General features: G+C 42.7%; 1 protein-coding gene across 1 annotated transcript in view; it reads right to left on the bottom strand.

Annotated features, from left to right (window-relative positions):
- The window catches only part of LOC115194974 (uncharacterized), a 389,153-nt gene that overhangs the window by 351,346 nt on the left and 22,309 nt on the right, over window positions 1-15,498 (bottom strand). The window contains exons 10-13 of the mRNA XM_029754876.1: window positions 4,490-4,538; window positions 4,162-4,200; window positions 1,218-1,497; window positions 877-1,022 (exon numbers count right to left, since the gene is read on the bottom strand). Coding sequence (XP_029610736.1) covers window positions 877-1,022; window positions 1,218-1,497; window positions 4,162-4,200; window positions 4,490-4,538 — 514 coding nt within the window. The remainder of the gene's footprint in view (window positions 1-876; window positions 1,023-1,217; window positions 1,498-4,161; window positions 4,201-4,489; window positions 4,539-15,498) is intronic.

The following is a 15,498-nucleotide window of genomic DNA, read 5'->3' as shown; positions in this document are numbered from 1 at the left end:
GATGGGAGGTGAGGGGGGTGATGAGGTTACTGTCCTTCACCAGTTTCTCCAGCTCCCTCTGCTCTGTCTCGTTGCGAACACTGACCAGGTCCCAGTAGTGGTCTCTGCAGTAGAACAGAGCATCGGACCAGCACAGCTTCTCCCTCACCACCATCACCTTCCTCCTCAAGAAGGTGACACTGGTGGAAGGAGGAGGTGGAGTGGAAGTGGAGGGGAGAAGGGTAGAAGCACTGGTGGAGGTGGGAGATTGAGAGGAGGAGGGGGATGTTGGGGAAGAGGGGAGAAAATAAATGGTGGGAGGCTGGGTTGTTGTTGGTTGAGCTGTCAATATTAAGGTTGGAGTAGTGGGTGTTGGAGTAGTATGTGTTGGAGTAGTGGGTGTTGAAGTACTGGGTGTTGGATTATTGAGTGTTGGAGTAGTGGGTGTTGGAATAGTGGGTGTTGGAGTGGTGGGTGTTGAAGTAGTGGGTGTTGGAGTAGAGGGTGTTGGAGTAGTGGGTGTTGAAGTAGTGGGTGTTGGATTATTGAGTGTTGGAGTAGTAGGTGTTGGAGTAGAGGGTGTTGGAGTAGCGGTAGAATTTGTGGTGGTGGTTGAGTCTGAAACAGAAGTCCAAGAGTTCAGTTATTATTTGTGGACATTCATTTCACATTTCAACTTAAAATTGTTAAACCTATATACAATAATATTTACTTTGTATATTTATTTGATTAATACACCTACCAAATCTCCCTCCCCATGAAAAAATATCTTTACAATGTCAGCTTTTTATTCTCCTACACTTCTGTGATGGGATGTTACTTCAGGTGTACAATAAAAGTAATGTAAAACTTCCTTGATGATAAAATTGAACAGTGAAGACAGTTATAGATGATTACCTGCAGTAGTCCCATATACTTCCAACTCACACAGAGTGAGAACCTTGTCCTGTCCAGGGATCAACACAACAACGTAGCGACCCTCCATCTCATTACACTGGAAGGTGTTGGTCTGTCCTGCTGGGATGTTGGAGATGACAACACATCTGAAGGAGCGAGAGAGTGCGAGAGCGCGAGAGAGAGAGAGAATGAGGACGCTCTAGAATGCACAATACCTTGCAGAATACCACCAGTTTGTTAAATATATAGCCACAGAATAGCAACAGAAGTATGGATGAAGACCAATGTATCCAAACACCTTCAAGACAGGACATAAAAATGTACAACTGTCTATGTATCACCTGGGGTTGTTGATGCCGTTGTTCTCCAGTGAGTTACCGATGCGGATCTCAGCACCATCAAGTCTCTCAGGACAGCAGTCTCCTCTGTTGGTGATGATGACAGCTGTCACTCTGTACATATCCAGCAGGTCCACTCTCCACCAAGGGTTGGTCTCATGTTCAGTGTGGGTGCAGAGTAATTTGAAAAAGTCTGATTCTCTGTTCCCATCAATGGCATTTTGAGCCTGGCCATACTCATGCAGTGAAGACTGGTTGGCCACTCCTTTCAACGCTACATTTACTACAGGGACAGAGAGAGCAATGTTTTAATACAGAAATGACAAATTATTGCCAATTAAGTTTCAAGTTGAAATGTCTTTCTTGCAAGCTCTAAACCCAACAATGCAGTAATGTAATACTAAAAATATCATAAGTTAGAACAAAAACACAAGAAATAAAAATAAGAAATAAGAGGAAAAATACTATATGAAGGGTCAGTTAGTTCCAGTACCATTTTTACAATGAATTACTGGATCGATAGATATGTATAGGGGTAAGGTAACTAGGCATCAGGATATATGATAAACAGAGTAGCATCAGCCTATTTGATGATTGTATGTGAGTTGGTGTGCATGTGTGTAGAGTCAGTATAAATGTATGTGCATATTATGTGTGTGAGAGCAAATTATGAAGTGAGTGTTTGTGTGTGTTGGAGTGTCAGTGTGTGTGAGTTTTTAGGGCCCTCTGAGTGTGCATAGAAACAGTGCAAAAATAAGAATCAAATACAAGGGTCAAGTCAGATAGTCTGTGTAGAAATTCTGTTAGCTATTTAGTTAGCTATTTAACAGTTTTATGGCTTGGGGATAGAAGCTGTTCAAGAGCCTGTTGGTGTCAGACTTTATGCACTGGTATCGCTTGCCATGCGGAAGCAGAGAGAACAGTCTATGGCTTGGGTGGCTGGAGTCTTTAATTAATGATTGTCTGGGCCTTCCTTTCACACCACCTGATTTAGAGGTTCTGGATGGCATTGAGCTCGGCCCCAGTGATGTACTGGGCTTTCCACACCATCCTCTGTAGCATCATGCAATCGAGGGCGTTGCTATTGCCATGCCAAGCAGTGATGCAGCCAGTCAAGATGCTCTAAATGGTACAGCTGTAGAACTATTTCAGGATTTGAGGGCCCATGCCAAACCTTTTCAACCTCCTGAGGGGGAAGAGGACTGTTGCACCTTCTTCACGACTGTGCTCTGGTGTGAGGACCATTTTAAGTCCTTAGTGATTTGAGCACAGAGGAACTTTAAACTCTCGAACTGCCGATGTGGATGGGGGCGTGCTCTCCCACCCCCGTTTCCTGTAGTCAACGTTCAGCTCCTTGGTCTTTCCAACATTGAGGGAGATGTTGTTGTGGCACCACACTGCAAGGTCACTCCCTACAGGCTGTCTCATCGTCGCCGATGATCAGGCCTACCACTGTTGTGTTGTCAGAAAACTTGATGATGGTGTTGGAGTCGTGCGTGGCCATGTAGTCATGGGTGAACAGGGAGTACGGGAGGGGACTAAGCACACACGCCTGTGGGCACCCGTGTTGAGGGTCAGCGTGGCGGAGTTGTTGTTGCCTACCCTCACCACCTGGGGCCGGCCTATCAGGTAGTCCAGGATCCAGTTGCAGAGGGAGGTGTTCAGTCCCAGGTTCCTAAGATTGGTGACGAGCTTAAACGCTGAGCGGAAGTCAAGGAACAGCATTCTCACGTAAGTATTCCTGGGTGAGGGCCGCTTAAAGTGCAATTGAGATTGCGTCGTCTATGGATCTGTTGGGGTGGTATGCAAATTGGAGTGGCTCTAGGGTGTCTGGGATGAGGGAGTTTTTTAAATGTGTATTTTTTTATTGTATTTTAAAACATACAATCTACCTGCAGTGAAGCGGCTCAACATTTACATTACATTCAGTCATATAGCAGACACTCCCATCCAGAGCGACCCCCAGGAGCAACAAGGGTCAAGCCACCCAAAGGAGCAATCAGGGTCAAGCGCCCCGCCCAAGGGCACAAGGACTGATGCCCCACCCAGGCGAATCGGGGACCAAACCAGCGACCTCTAGGCCACCGGCCCAAGCTCCCAAATGCCAGGCGACCAACTATCTAAGATCCCCCATCAGTTCCCCTTGAGAGCTGCCCCTCAACCATCCAAGACCACCCACAAGTCCCTCCCAAAAACCTCACCTTCCACCTCTCACCCCTAAACCACCCCTCCCAAGCCACCGTCCTGATCCAACCCAACTAAAACCACCACCGACCCAACGCACCAACAACCAACAAAAATAACAAAAGAGAAAAAGGAGAAAAACAAAGGAAAACAACAACAGAAAACAACAAGGCGAAAACCAACGACATCAAGGACAACAAAAATCTAAACAACAAGGCCAACTGTATGCATTTGTGTGCATATGTGGCACTATTTATGTGTGTATGTGTCCGTTTGTGTGCACGTGTGCGTTTGAATGAGGGTGTGTGTATGCATGTGTATGCGGGTACAAGCGCTTGCGTGGCATCAGCCTCAGGCAAACAGGCGTTGGATGTAATAACGTTCCTTTTTAGTGTAAATTAAAGTTATTCAACTTTTTTTAAAAACTTTTATCTTTGACCGTCATTCTCCGCCCAGCAACTGGTTGATGGAGTTGATGTGTGCCATAACCAGCCTCTCAAAGCACTTCATGATTACTGATGTGAGTGCTATAGGGTGGTAGTCATTGTGGCATGATGCCTTAGAGTTCTTGGGAACAGGAATCTTACAGTGTATTAATTCCTCATGTTAAGATCAAGTTGTAGATATGACAACGTTCTATTTTCCAATCATCTATTTATAAAGTAATATAAAAAAGCTAAGTCAATCTATTAGGATTTAGAATATTGATTTAAAATGGTAATGTTGTATAAAACCTTGACAGTCAAAATGTCTGTGGTCTCACCTGTCGCAGCATTGACCATCTGGGCTAGCAACACAACTCCTGTAAATACATCAGAATTTGCAAACATTAAAATCATCTTCCTTGTTTATCCATTCTGTACTTCATTTTGCCCTGTCTGTATCAGTGGTGGTAGAGGCACTATAGTGAAGCAGAGGTATGATTACCAACTATTGCTACAGAAGTAGTGATGGAAGGTAGGAGGTAGAGAAATGTGATGAATATGTCAAAGGAAGCAACACTGTTTGCTGTTGTTGTGCAAAAAAAGAATACACAAAACAACAACAACAGCAGGCATAGATGTCTGCATACTTATGCATTAGACACTCACCCATTAAAGGGCAGAGAGAGAGACTCCACAGCATGTTTAGTGGTTGAGGCTTCATTCAACCACCTGTCTCCTGTCTGTAAAGACAAAACAAAAAACTGGGGTTAGGTGCCCTGGGGCCCCAAATGTGTTAGTCCAGCCCTAGTCAGCAAAGGTTTAAATCCAACCCACTGCCTTTACAACTTGCATTCTCTCCTACTTTTCCCATCTCCTCTTCCCTGTTCTATCTCAGTACAATATATTTAAATAGTAATAATATAAATAATAATAACATGAATAACACTAATAATATGGATAATATTACTAATAATAATAATAATATAACAAATTGGATGACTATGCATATTTCATTACAGTTTGAATTAGCGTCACATACAGCATACTGTTGGTGATGTTATGCTTGGCTGTTGTTTACGGTAAACTAAACAAGACACTCTAATAGGTGGAATATCCAAATGATAAATTCACTACAGGAAGTACACAATACACAATAAACAAACGGTACCAATAAAATCCTTCAGATCGTAAAATAAAAAAAAATCACCTGAACAACATTGAATGTTCTGTCATGTAACCTCTCTGGCGCATGTGGGACGAACTAGTCCCACCTTCGTAACAGCCACTGAAATCCAGTGGCGCGATTTTTGAATCGCTAGAAATACTATTACTTCAATTTCTCAAACATATGACTATTTTACAGCTATTTAAAGACAAGAATCTCGTTAATCTAAAAACACTGTCCGATTTCAAAAAGGCTTTACAACGAAAGCAAAACATTAGATTATGTCAGCAGAGTGCCCAGCCAGAAATAATCAGACACCCATTTTTCAAGCTAGCATATCATGTCACATAAACCCAAACCACAGCTAAATGCAGCACTAACCTTTTATGATCTTCATCAGATGACACACCTAGGACATTGTGTTATACAATACATGCATGTCTGTTCAATCAAGTTCATATTTATATCAAAAAACAGCTTTTTACATTAGCATGTGACGTTCAGAAAAAGCATAACCCCCGGCAAACTTCCGGGGAATTTACTAACAGTTTGCTAAATTACTCACGATAAACGTTCACAAAAAGCATAACAATTATTTTAAGAATTATAGATACATTACTCCTCTATGCACTCGATATGTCCGATTTTAAAATAGCTTTTCGGATGAAGCACATTTTGCAATAATCTAAGTACATAGCCCGGCATCACAGGGCTAGCTATTTAGACACCCACCCAGGTCAGCCTCCACCAAAATCACATTTCCTATAAGAAAAATGTTCTTACCTTGCTTGTTCTTCGTCAGAATACACTGCCAGGACTTCTACTTCAATAACAAATGTTGGTTTGGTCCCAAATAATCCATCGTTATATCCAAACAGCGACGTTTTGTTCGTGAGTTCTAGACACTATCAGAATGCTACATCACGGTCTCGCGCATGGCGCATTGGCGTGACAAAAAATGTCTAAATATTCCATTACCGTACTTCGAAGCATGTCAACCGCTGTTTAAAACCAATTTTTATGCCATTTATCTCGTAGAAAAGCGATAATATTCCGACCGGGAATATGCAATCAGCCTAAACAGCCGAATTAAATTTCTCCTCAGGAGCGAATCGTGCACGCGCCTCATTCAAAGGTCCTCTGATCCGCCACTTACCAAAGGCGATAATGTGTTTCAGCCTGAGGCTGCCTCGTCAACCTTCAGGTATTTCCCGGGTTCTGAGAGCCTATCGGAGCCCTGGGAATTGTCACGTTACAGCTAAGATCCTTACTTTTCAATAAACAGATGCAAGACGCACGACTCCTTGTCAGACAGGGTACTTCCTGCATGAAACCTTGTCAGGTTTTTGCCTGCCATAGGAGTTCTGTTATACTCACTGACACCATTCAAACAGTTTTAGAAAATTCAGAGTGTTTTCTATCCAAACCTGAACAATAATATGCATATTCTAGCTTCTGAGTTGGTGTAGGAGGCAGTTAAAAATGGGCACATATTTTTTCCAAAATTCTCAATACTGCCCCCTAGCCCTTTTACAATTATAAAAATAATATACGTTTTATAAATCAAATCATTACTAATTTTAGACATTGTACATGAAATAACTCAGTACCTACCCGCTGTTTGACGAAGTTGAAATTTTGAAGAGTGGAAATATCTCTCTGTGTCTTTTACCCCTGTCTGTTCATCTGTCACCTTGTGTGTCCTTCTATCATTGTTTGTACACAATGGAAATCTTTGATAATATATTCATATTGTGGGCTGTGTAGCCTTCTGTACTGTACCTAACCACATTTATATGATTAGATATGTAAGCAAAACAGTGTCTTGGGTACAGCAGAGCATCCCAGTGCTCATATTGACACCATTCATCTGCTATTAACACAATGTTGTCCCACATTGTTTCTCCACGTTGCTCCATGGAAATAATGTTTATTTTTAATTTTCCTTGGTAACATAGTGCGTGACAGTGTATTGTACACTCCTCTCCTATTGAAATAGGCTTCTACCTGTTCCAAGGGTTAAAACAAGGACTGATACACAGAGGTAGATACTCATTCAATCAGGTAGATCTACATATATTGAAATACACTTTGCTAACAGAAAGACACAATTTCATGACAAAGATCAGTGTATAAGCTCTGATAAAATAGATTAAAGCCCATTCTGATGTCTTGTAGGAGGCCTAGTCCACCCTGTGCCGTTCCTCCTTTCAACCTAATTTTACCTTACATACGTACGCGACGCAAGAACGCAATTAGCTACGCAAAATGGCGATCTTGAGTAGTTGAGTGGAGTTTATAATTGTGGGGATGCACACGTCTGAGTATTGTTGCTACATAACAACGCAGGATCACCATTTTGCGTAGCCTAGAGAATTTTTCTATCACTTTTGTTTTATGAAAGTGGTAGATTTTCTTACCTCTACGTACAAACTCTAAACTGATAACACTTGTAAGGCCCCTGATATTATGTGCCCATTTGGGATGTCTCATTTCTTAACTCACCACCTCCACCACTAATTAGCTGAGCTTCTCAGTCATTTTATCTTTACCTCACGATAATCACCAAGCATCAGTGTGGAAGACAAAAATATCATGATCTGATGATCCCATATACCAGGAATAATAAAAACAGCTGTCTGTCTCGATTTCACTGGCGCGGGAAACTCTAGGCAGACAGGCGCAGTAGAGAGATTGTTGTTATTTAAAGAACCATAATGTAAGGTTCTGTATTTATTTTCTTAGTCAACCTTGTGTTCTGTTTCGTTGTGTTCTTGAACGTAGCCCTGTCTTTCATTTTTGTTCATTCATTTCACCTGTGTTAGTTACTCACCTGGTCTCATCAGCTCCTTATTTAGTTCAGTTCATTCTGTTTGTGCCTTTGTGAGGTATTGTTCAGTTTGACTCTACTAAGCCTTTTCCTAGCTCGTTTGTGAGAACCAGTTATAGCCTTCAGTCCTAGTTTTGATTCACCTGCCTGTTTGCCTACCTGTGTATGACCATTGCCTGCCTGTGACCACGATTCCTGCCTTCTGCGAAATAAACACCTGCCGTGCTCTGCGCATGAATCTACACTTTTTCCTCCCTGAGTATTCATTACACAATTTATCAGGATATTTTCTTCTGTTTTTATTTGTTGGCTTTAGGCATTTTACTTAGTTGACGATGGAAGTTATAGGCCTACTGCTGCATTGGCCTAAAGGCTATCTCTGAGTTCCATGCGCTCATTTCTGTTTCCATGCGCTCGTCTGTGCACCTGACAGGACTGTTTAGTGTCGTTCATTGTTTTGTATACGTGATTTGTTTGTTTTTCCTTCTTTTGATCTAATAAATTAGATGAGTATACACGTTCCCGCTGCACCTTGGTCTAATCCTTACGATGCCCGTTACACAGTTGTAAATGAGAACTTGTTCTCAACTAGCCTACCTGGCAAAATTAATGTGAAATAAATTAAATAAATAAAATAGTGAATTTCAGATTTAAAAAAAATAGTTAGCATTTTAGATAAAACTACTAAATATATTCACGTCACCAAATAATTGTTTAAAACACACTATGTAGCAATTCATGTTTAGAGTAGCCTCAACAGCACTCTCTGGGGTAGCACCATGGTGTAGTCGGAGGACAGCTAGTTTCTGTCCTCTGGGTACTTTTAATTCCATACAAAACCTAGGAGGCTCATGGTTCCCACCCCCTTCCATACTTACACAGTAACTATGACAACTTTGGGAGGTCGAACTCTGCGGGTGTACCTGCTCTCAGTTACAGTTTTAACAGTGGCCAAGTAGGCAACTGTGGCTATTTGATCATAATGTAGGCCTACCAGAGTGGCTCCCTACCATCAAAAACAATGGAGAAAATGCAACACATAACATTTTAACATGAACATATCTGCTCTATCATTCAGCCTACAGTAGCAGACAATGATTAAGTTTCAGAATACTTTTGAAAAGATAGGCATGTGATTTTAGTCTTCTAAATGTTTTTTCATGTGAAGTTCACCAAGTCAGTAACCACGGCCATGTCAGCACAGAGATTATGGAAAACGTAATGGAACGCACTTTTCCACAAGTGTTTAAAAGGACGCGCTGAAGAATGAACATATTAGACCAGTTACTTGCAGCAACCAACTGAGAAAATGTACCAATGGTTAAGGAGCGCGTAACCAGACAGGCACCGTGTAATGCAGTGATGCACACCATATCTCCAGTGCGTCTCCACAGCCCAGTGCGTCCTGTGCCAGTGCCCTGCACTTGCCGGGCTAAAGTGATCATTCAGCCAGGACGGGTTGTGCCAGCTCTACGCTCCAGACCTCCAGTACACCTCCACGGTCCAGTATATCCTGATCCTCCTCCTCACACTCTCCCTGAAGTGCGTGTCCTCAGTCAGGTACGTCCTGTGCCTGCTCCACGCACTTGGCCTCCAGTGCACCTGCCCAGTCCGGTGCATCCCCTGCCTGCTCTCCTCACTCACCATGAGGTGCGTGTTACCAGTCTGACGCCACCTGTGACAGCCCCACGCATCAGTGCGCCTTCCCATTCCAGAGCTTCCGGTGACAGTTCCCAGTCCAGGGCTTCCGACGGCAGTTCCCAGTCCAGAGCTTCCGGCGACAGTTCCCAGTCCAGAGCATCCGGCGAAGGCCCGCAGTCCGGAACCTCCTGAGACGGCCCGCAGTCCTGAACCTCCTGAGACGGCCCGCAGCCCGGAACCTCCTGAGATGGCCCGCAGCCCGGAACCTCCTGAGATGGCCCGCAGCCCGGAACCTCCTGAGACGGCCCGCAGCCCGGAACCTCCTGAGACGGCCCGCAGCCCGGAACCTCCAGCGGCGGCCCGCAGCCCGGAACCTCCAACGGTGGTCCGCAGCCCGGAAGCTCCAGCGATGGTCTGCAGTACAGAGCCTCGGGCGATGATCTACAGTCCGGTTCCTCCGACGACGATCCACGGTCCGGTGGTACAGAAGCAGAGGGATCAGCGGGCGGAGCGGGAGTTATGCCCCGAACTGGAGCCACCTCTGCTGGAGGATCCGCTGGATAATAAGGTTCTGTGTACTGCACCAGAGCCGCCATACACTTGTCACCCTCCCTACCCTCCCTTTTTTTCTTTTTCTTTTGTTGTTTAGTTGCATTCGGAGTCTGCACCTTTGGGGGGGGTACTGTCACGTCCTGACCATAGTAAGTTATTATTTTCCATGGTAGAGTAGGTCAGGGTGTGACAGGGGGTTTTTCTAGTTTCGTTTTTCTATGTAGTTATGTTCTAGTTTTGTATTTCTATGTTGGGTTGTTCTAGTTTTGTATTTCTATGTTGGGCTGTGTTTGGGATGATCTCCAATTAGAGGCAGCTGGTCATCATTGTCTCTAATTGGAGGTCATATTTAAGTTGGTGTTTGTCCCACCTGGGTTTGTGGGAGATTATTTTTGAGTAGTGTATGTTTCACCTCTCTGTGACGGTTTGTTGTTTTTGTCATTCAGTTTATTTATGTATTGCTTAGTTTTACAGTATAAATAAAATGTGGAACGACACACACGCTGCACTTTGGTCCGCTCATTCCTACGACAACCGTGACACGTTCAAATAATTTGGCCTACATACTATTATCACCACTCTATGGACATGGGAGACTCTCACAAACATAACGATGGTCTCCGTTTTGCTCTGTTTTGACTCCTCTGAAGTCGGTACTGTCAATGTGCCAACTTTTGTTTGTAGTGTCCGAACTGTTTGGGCTACAAACTAACGTGAACCCACTGTGGGAAGGGAAGATTCTACGTTTTACTCTACGACCTCCACAAAGGTTAAATATGTGTAAAAAAATGTATATATACAGTGACTTCGGAAAGTATTTAGACCCCTTGACTTTTAAGTTACAATTACGTTACAGCCTTATTCTAACATTGATTAAATCTTTTTTTCCCTCATAAATCTACACACAATTCACCATAATGACAAAGCGAAAACTGGTTTCTAGAAATGTTTCCAAATTTATTACAAATTTAAACAGAAGCATCTAATTTACATAATTATTCAGACCCTTTGCTATGAGACTCAAAATTGAGCTCAGGTGCATCCTGTTTCTATTGATAATCCTTGAGATGTTTCAACAACTTGATTGGAGTCTACCTGTGGTCAATTCAATTGATTGGACATGACTTGGAAAGGCACACACCTGTCTAAATAAGGTCCCACTGTTGACAGTGCATGTCAGAGCGAAAACCAAGCCATGAGGTTGAAGAAATTGTAGAGACAGGATTGTGTCGAGGCACAGATCGGGGGAAGGGTACACAAACATTTATGCAGCTTTGAAGGTCCCAAAGAACACAGTGGCCTCCATCAATCTTAAATGGAAGAAGTTTAGAACCACCAAGACTACTAGAGCTGGCCGCCTGGTCAAACTGAACAATCAGGGAAGAAGGGCCTTGGTCAGGAAAGTGACTAAGAACCCAACAGTCAGTCTGACAGAGCTCTAGAGTTCTTCTGTGGAGATGGGAGAACCTTCCAGAAGGACAACCATCTCTGTAGCTTCACCAATAAGGCATTTATGGCAGAGAAATAAGATTCTCTGGTCTGATGAAACCAAGATTGAACTCTTTGGCCTGAATGCCATGTGTCACATCTGGAGGAAACCAGGCACCATCCCTACGGTTAAGCAGGGTGGGGACTGGGAGCGGCAGGGACTGGGAGACTAGTCAGGATCAAGGGAAAAATGAACCGAGCAAAGTACAGAGAGATCCTTGATGAAAACCTGCTCCAGAGCGCTCAGGACTTCATACTGAGGCCAAGGTTCACCTTCCAACAGGACAACAAGCCTAACCACACAGCCAAGACAACGCAGGAGTGGCTTTAGGATAAGTCTCCGAATGTTTTGAGTGGCCCAGCCAGAGCCCGGACTTGAACCCGATCGAACATCTCTGGAGAGACCTGAAAATAGCTGTGCAGCGACACTCCCCAACCAACCTGACAGAGCTTGAGAGGCTCTGCAGAGAAGAATGGGAGAAACTCCCCAAATACAGTGTGCCAAGCTTGTAGAGTCATACCCAAGACGACTCGAGGCTGTAATCACTGCCAAAAGCACTTCAACAAAGTACTGAGTAAAGTGTCTGAATACTTATGTAAATTTGATATTGAAGTTTTTTGTTATACACATTTGCAAATATTTCTAAAAACCTGTTATTGCTTTGTCATTATGGGGTATTGTGTGTAGATTGATGAGAAAAAAATTACAATTTAATACATTTTAGAATTAGGCTTTAACGTAACAAAATGTGGATAAAGTCACAGGGTCTGAATACTTTCCGAATGCACTCTCTCTATATATTTTTTTTCAAGTAATTATTTTTCTTCTGAAGTCGAGGTAAAGACCACGGTGTCCTCATATGTAGTTATGGCCATGTTTAAGATGCCGATTTCAGATTTCAGAAGTGTGCGCTGCACTGGCATTTGCATGAATCATTCCTTAAAGTCAATGGGAGAATTAAGTACAAATTTAAGCTAAACCACAGGGTTGGCTATCCTCCCTACGAAGACATCCGATTGGACTTTTTTGGATTCTTTTTCATCAGAGCTTATAGAATGATCAGTGTCATTTAGCAGTGTCTTTCTATATCTGTTGATCTCCTTTATTGAATAAGTATCGATATCTGAGTATCAGTCCTTGTTTTCACCCTTTGAAAGGGGAAGAGTAGAAACCTATTTGAATAGGATAGGAGTGTACAATTCACTCTCACACACTGTTCTGAAAAATAAGAAAAAATTAATGACTTCATGGTCGAATTGCTGCAAAGAAACCACAGGCGTACTTCCTAAGTCAGTTGCTGGAGAGAAAGGAAACTGCTTAGGGATTTCCCCATGAGGCCGATAGTAATTTTAAAACAGAGCTTAATGGTTGTGATAGTAGAAAACTGACGATGGACAAACAATGTCGTAGTTATTCCACAATACTAACCTAAATGACAGAGTAAAAAGAAGGATGCTTGTACAGAATAAAAATATTCTAAAAACTGCATCCTGTTTGCAACAAGGCAATAAAGTAATACTGTAAAGAATGTGTTCATTTTTAAAAACTTTTTGTCCTGAATACAATGCATTATGTTTGGGGAAAATCAAACTCAACACATCACTGAGTTCACTCTTTATATTGCGAAGCATGGTAGTTGCTGCATCATGTTATGGGTATGCTTGTCAGTGGCAAGGACTAGGGAGATTTTTTGGAAAACCAGGATCAGTCTGCTTTCCAACAGACACTGGAAGACAAATTCACTTTTCAGCAGGACAATAACCTAAAACATAAGGCCAAATCTACACTGGAGTTGCTTATCAAGACGACATTGAAAGTTCCTGAGTGGCCTAGTTACAGTCTTGACTTAAATAGGCTTGAAAATCTATGGCAATACTTGTCTAGCAATGATAAACAACCAATTTGACAGTGCTTGAAGAATTATAAAAATAATGATGTGCAAATGTTGTAAAATCCAGGTGTCCAAAGCTCTTAGAGACTTACCGAAAAAGACTCACAAGCTGCAATTTCTGCCAAAGGTGTTTCTAACATGTATTGACTCACGGGGTTGAATACTTATCTATTCAAGGTATATTACTGTTTTATTTTTCATAAATTTGTACAAAGAAATGTGAAGTTTTGTTCCACATTGACCTTAATGAGTATTTTGTGTAGAAAGTTGATCAAACATAAGAATTCAATTATTCTTAATCCCACTTTGTAATGCAACAAAATGTGGAAAAAATCAAGGAGGTTGAATTCTTTCCGAAGGCACTGTACATTTAGAATAATTGATTAGTATCTCTATGATTGCATCATTGGGACCACTCTTTTTTTGATGGTAACTAGATCTTACAGAGTGGCTTTAACATATTCTATAGTGTTCTCTAGCGTCCTCTTGTGTTCTCTAGTCCAGTGGATAAAGGCTGTATATTAGGCCGTGATGTGTAGATGTAATATTCTAAAGTAATTTAAAATTAAAGATTAAATTAAAGAATATGTTGGATGTAATTTTTTCTATTTCCTAATTCCACCTTAAAAAAAAACCCAGAAAAGAAACAGTTTGTACATCACATACAAACTGCATTACAGACCTGCTCCACATCACCACTACTGATGGTAAAAAGAACATCAACATCACATAAAATTCTAATTTACCATCATTTTCTATGACCATTTACAATAATTTACTATCATCATTTACGATCATAATTTATCATAATCTGACTTCATAATTTATCATCAGTATATGTGATAACACCAATAAAGAGTTTGAAAACAATGTCAAATGGATGTAAATATGAAATTCAAAGATAAAAAAGTATTTTATATATATATATATATATATACTGCTCAAAAAAATTAAGGGAACACTAAAATAACACATCCTAGATCTGACTGAATGAAATAATCTTATTAAATACTTTTTTCTTTACATAGTTGAATGTGCTGACAACAAAATCACACAAAAATAATCAATGGAAATCCAATTTATCAACCCATGGAGGTCTGGATTTGGAGTCACACTTAAAGTGGAAAACCACACTACAGGCGGATCCAACTTTGATGTAATGTCCTTAAAACAAGTCAAAATGAGGCTCAGTAGTGTGTGGCCTCCACGTGCCTGTATGACCTCCCTACAACGCCTGGGCATGCTCCTGATGAGGTGGCGGATGGTCTCCTGAGGGATCTCCTCCCAGACCTGGACTAAAGCATCCGCTAACTCCTGGACAGTCTGTGGTGCAACGTGGCGTTGGTGGATGGAGCGAGACATGATGTCCCAGATGTGCTCAATTGGATTCAGGTCTGGGGAACGGGCGGGCCAGTCCATAGCATCAATGCCTTCCTCTTGCAGGAACTGCTGACACACTCCAGCCACATGAGGTCTAGCATTGTCTTGCATTAGGAGGAACCCAACCGCACCAGCATATGGTCTCACAAGGGGTCTGAGGATCTCATCTCGGTACCTAATGGCAGTCAGGCTACCTCTGGCGAGCACATGGAGGACTGTGCGGCCCCCCCAAAGAAATGCCACCCCACACCATGACTGACCCACCGCCAAACCGGTCATGCTGGAGGATATTGCAGGCAGCAGAACGTTCACCACGGCGTCTCCAGACTCTGTCACGTCTGTCACGTCTGCTCAGTGTGAACCTGCTTCATCTGTGAAGAGCACAGGGCGCCAGTGGCGAATTTGCCAATCTTGGTGTTCTCTGGCAAATGCCAAACGTCCTGCAACCCCCAACTGTGGACGTCGGGCCCTCATACCACCCTCACGGAGTCTCTTTCTGACCGTTTGAGCAGACACATGCACATTTGTGGCCTGCTGGAGGTCATTTTGCAGGGCTATGGCAGTGCTCCTCCTGCTCTTCCTTGCACAAAGGCGGAGGTAGCGGTCCTGCTGCTGGGTTGTTGCCCTCCTACGGCCTCCTCCACGTCTCCTGATGTACTGGCCTGTCTCCTGGTAGCGCCTCCATGCTCTGGACACTACGCTGACAGACACAGCAAACCTTCTTGCC

This window comes from Salmo trutta, chromosome 5 (assembly GCF_901001165.1).
Source record: "Salmo trutta chromosome 5, fSalTru1.1, whole genome shotgun sequence".
Lineage (NCBI taxonomy): Eukaryota > Metazoa > Chordata > Actinopteri > Salmoniformes > Salmonidae > Salmo > Salmo trutta.
The sequence above is the reverse complement of the archived record's forward strand: the minus strand, read 5'-3'. Positions and strand labels throughout refer to the sequence as shown.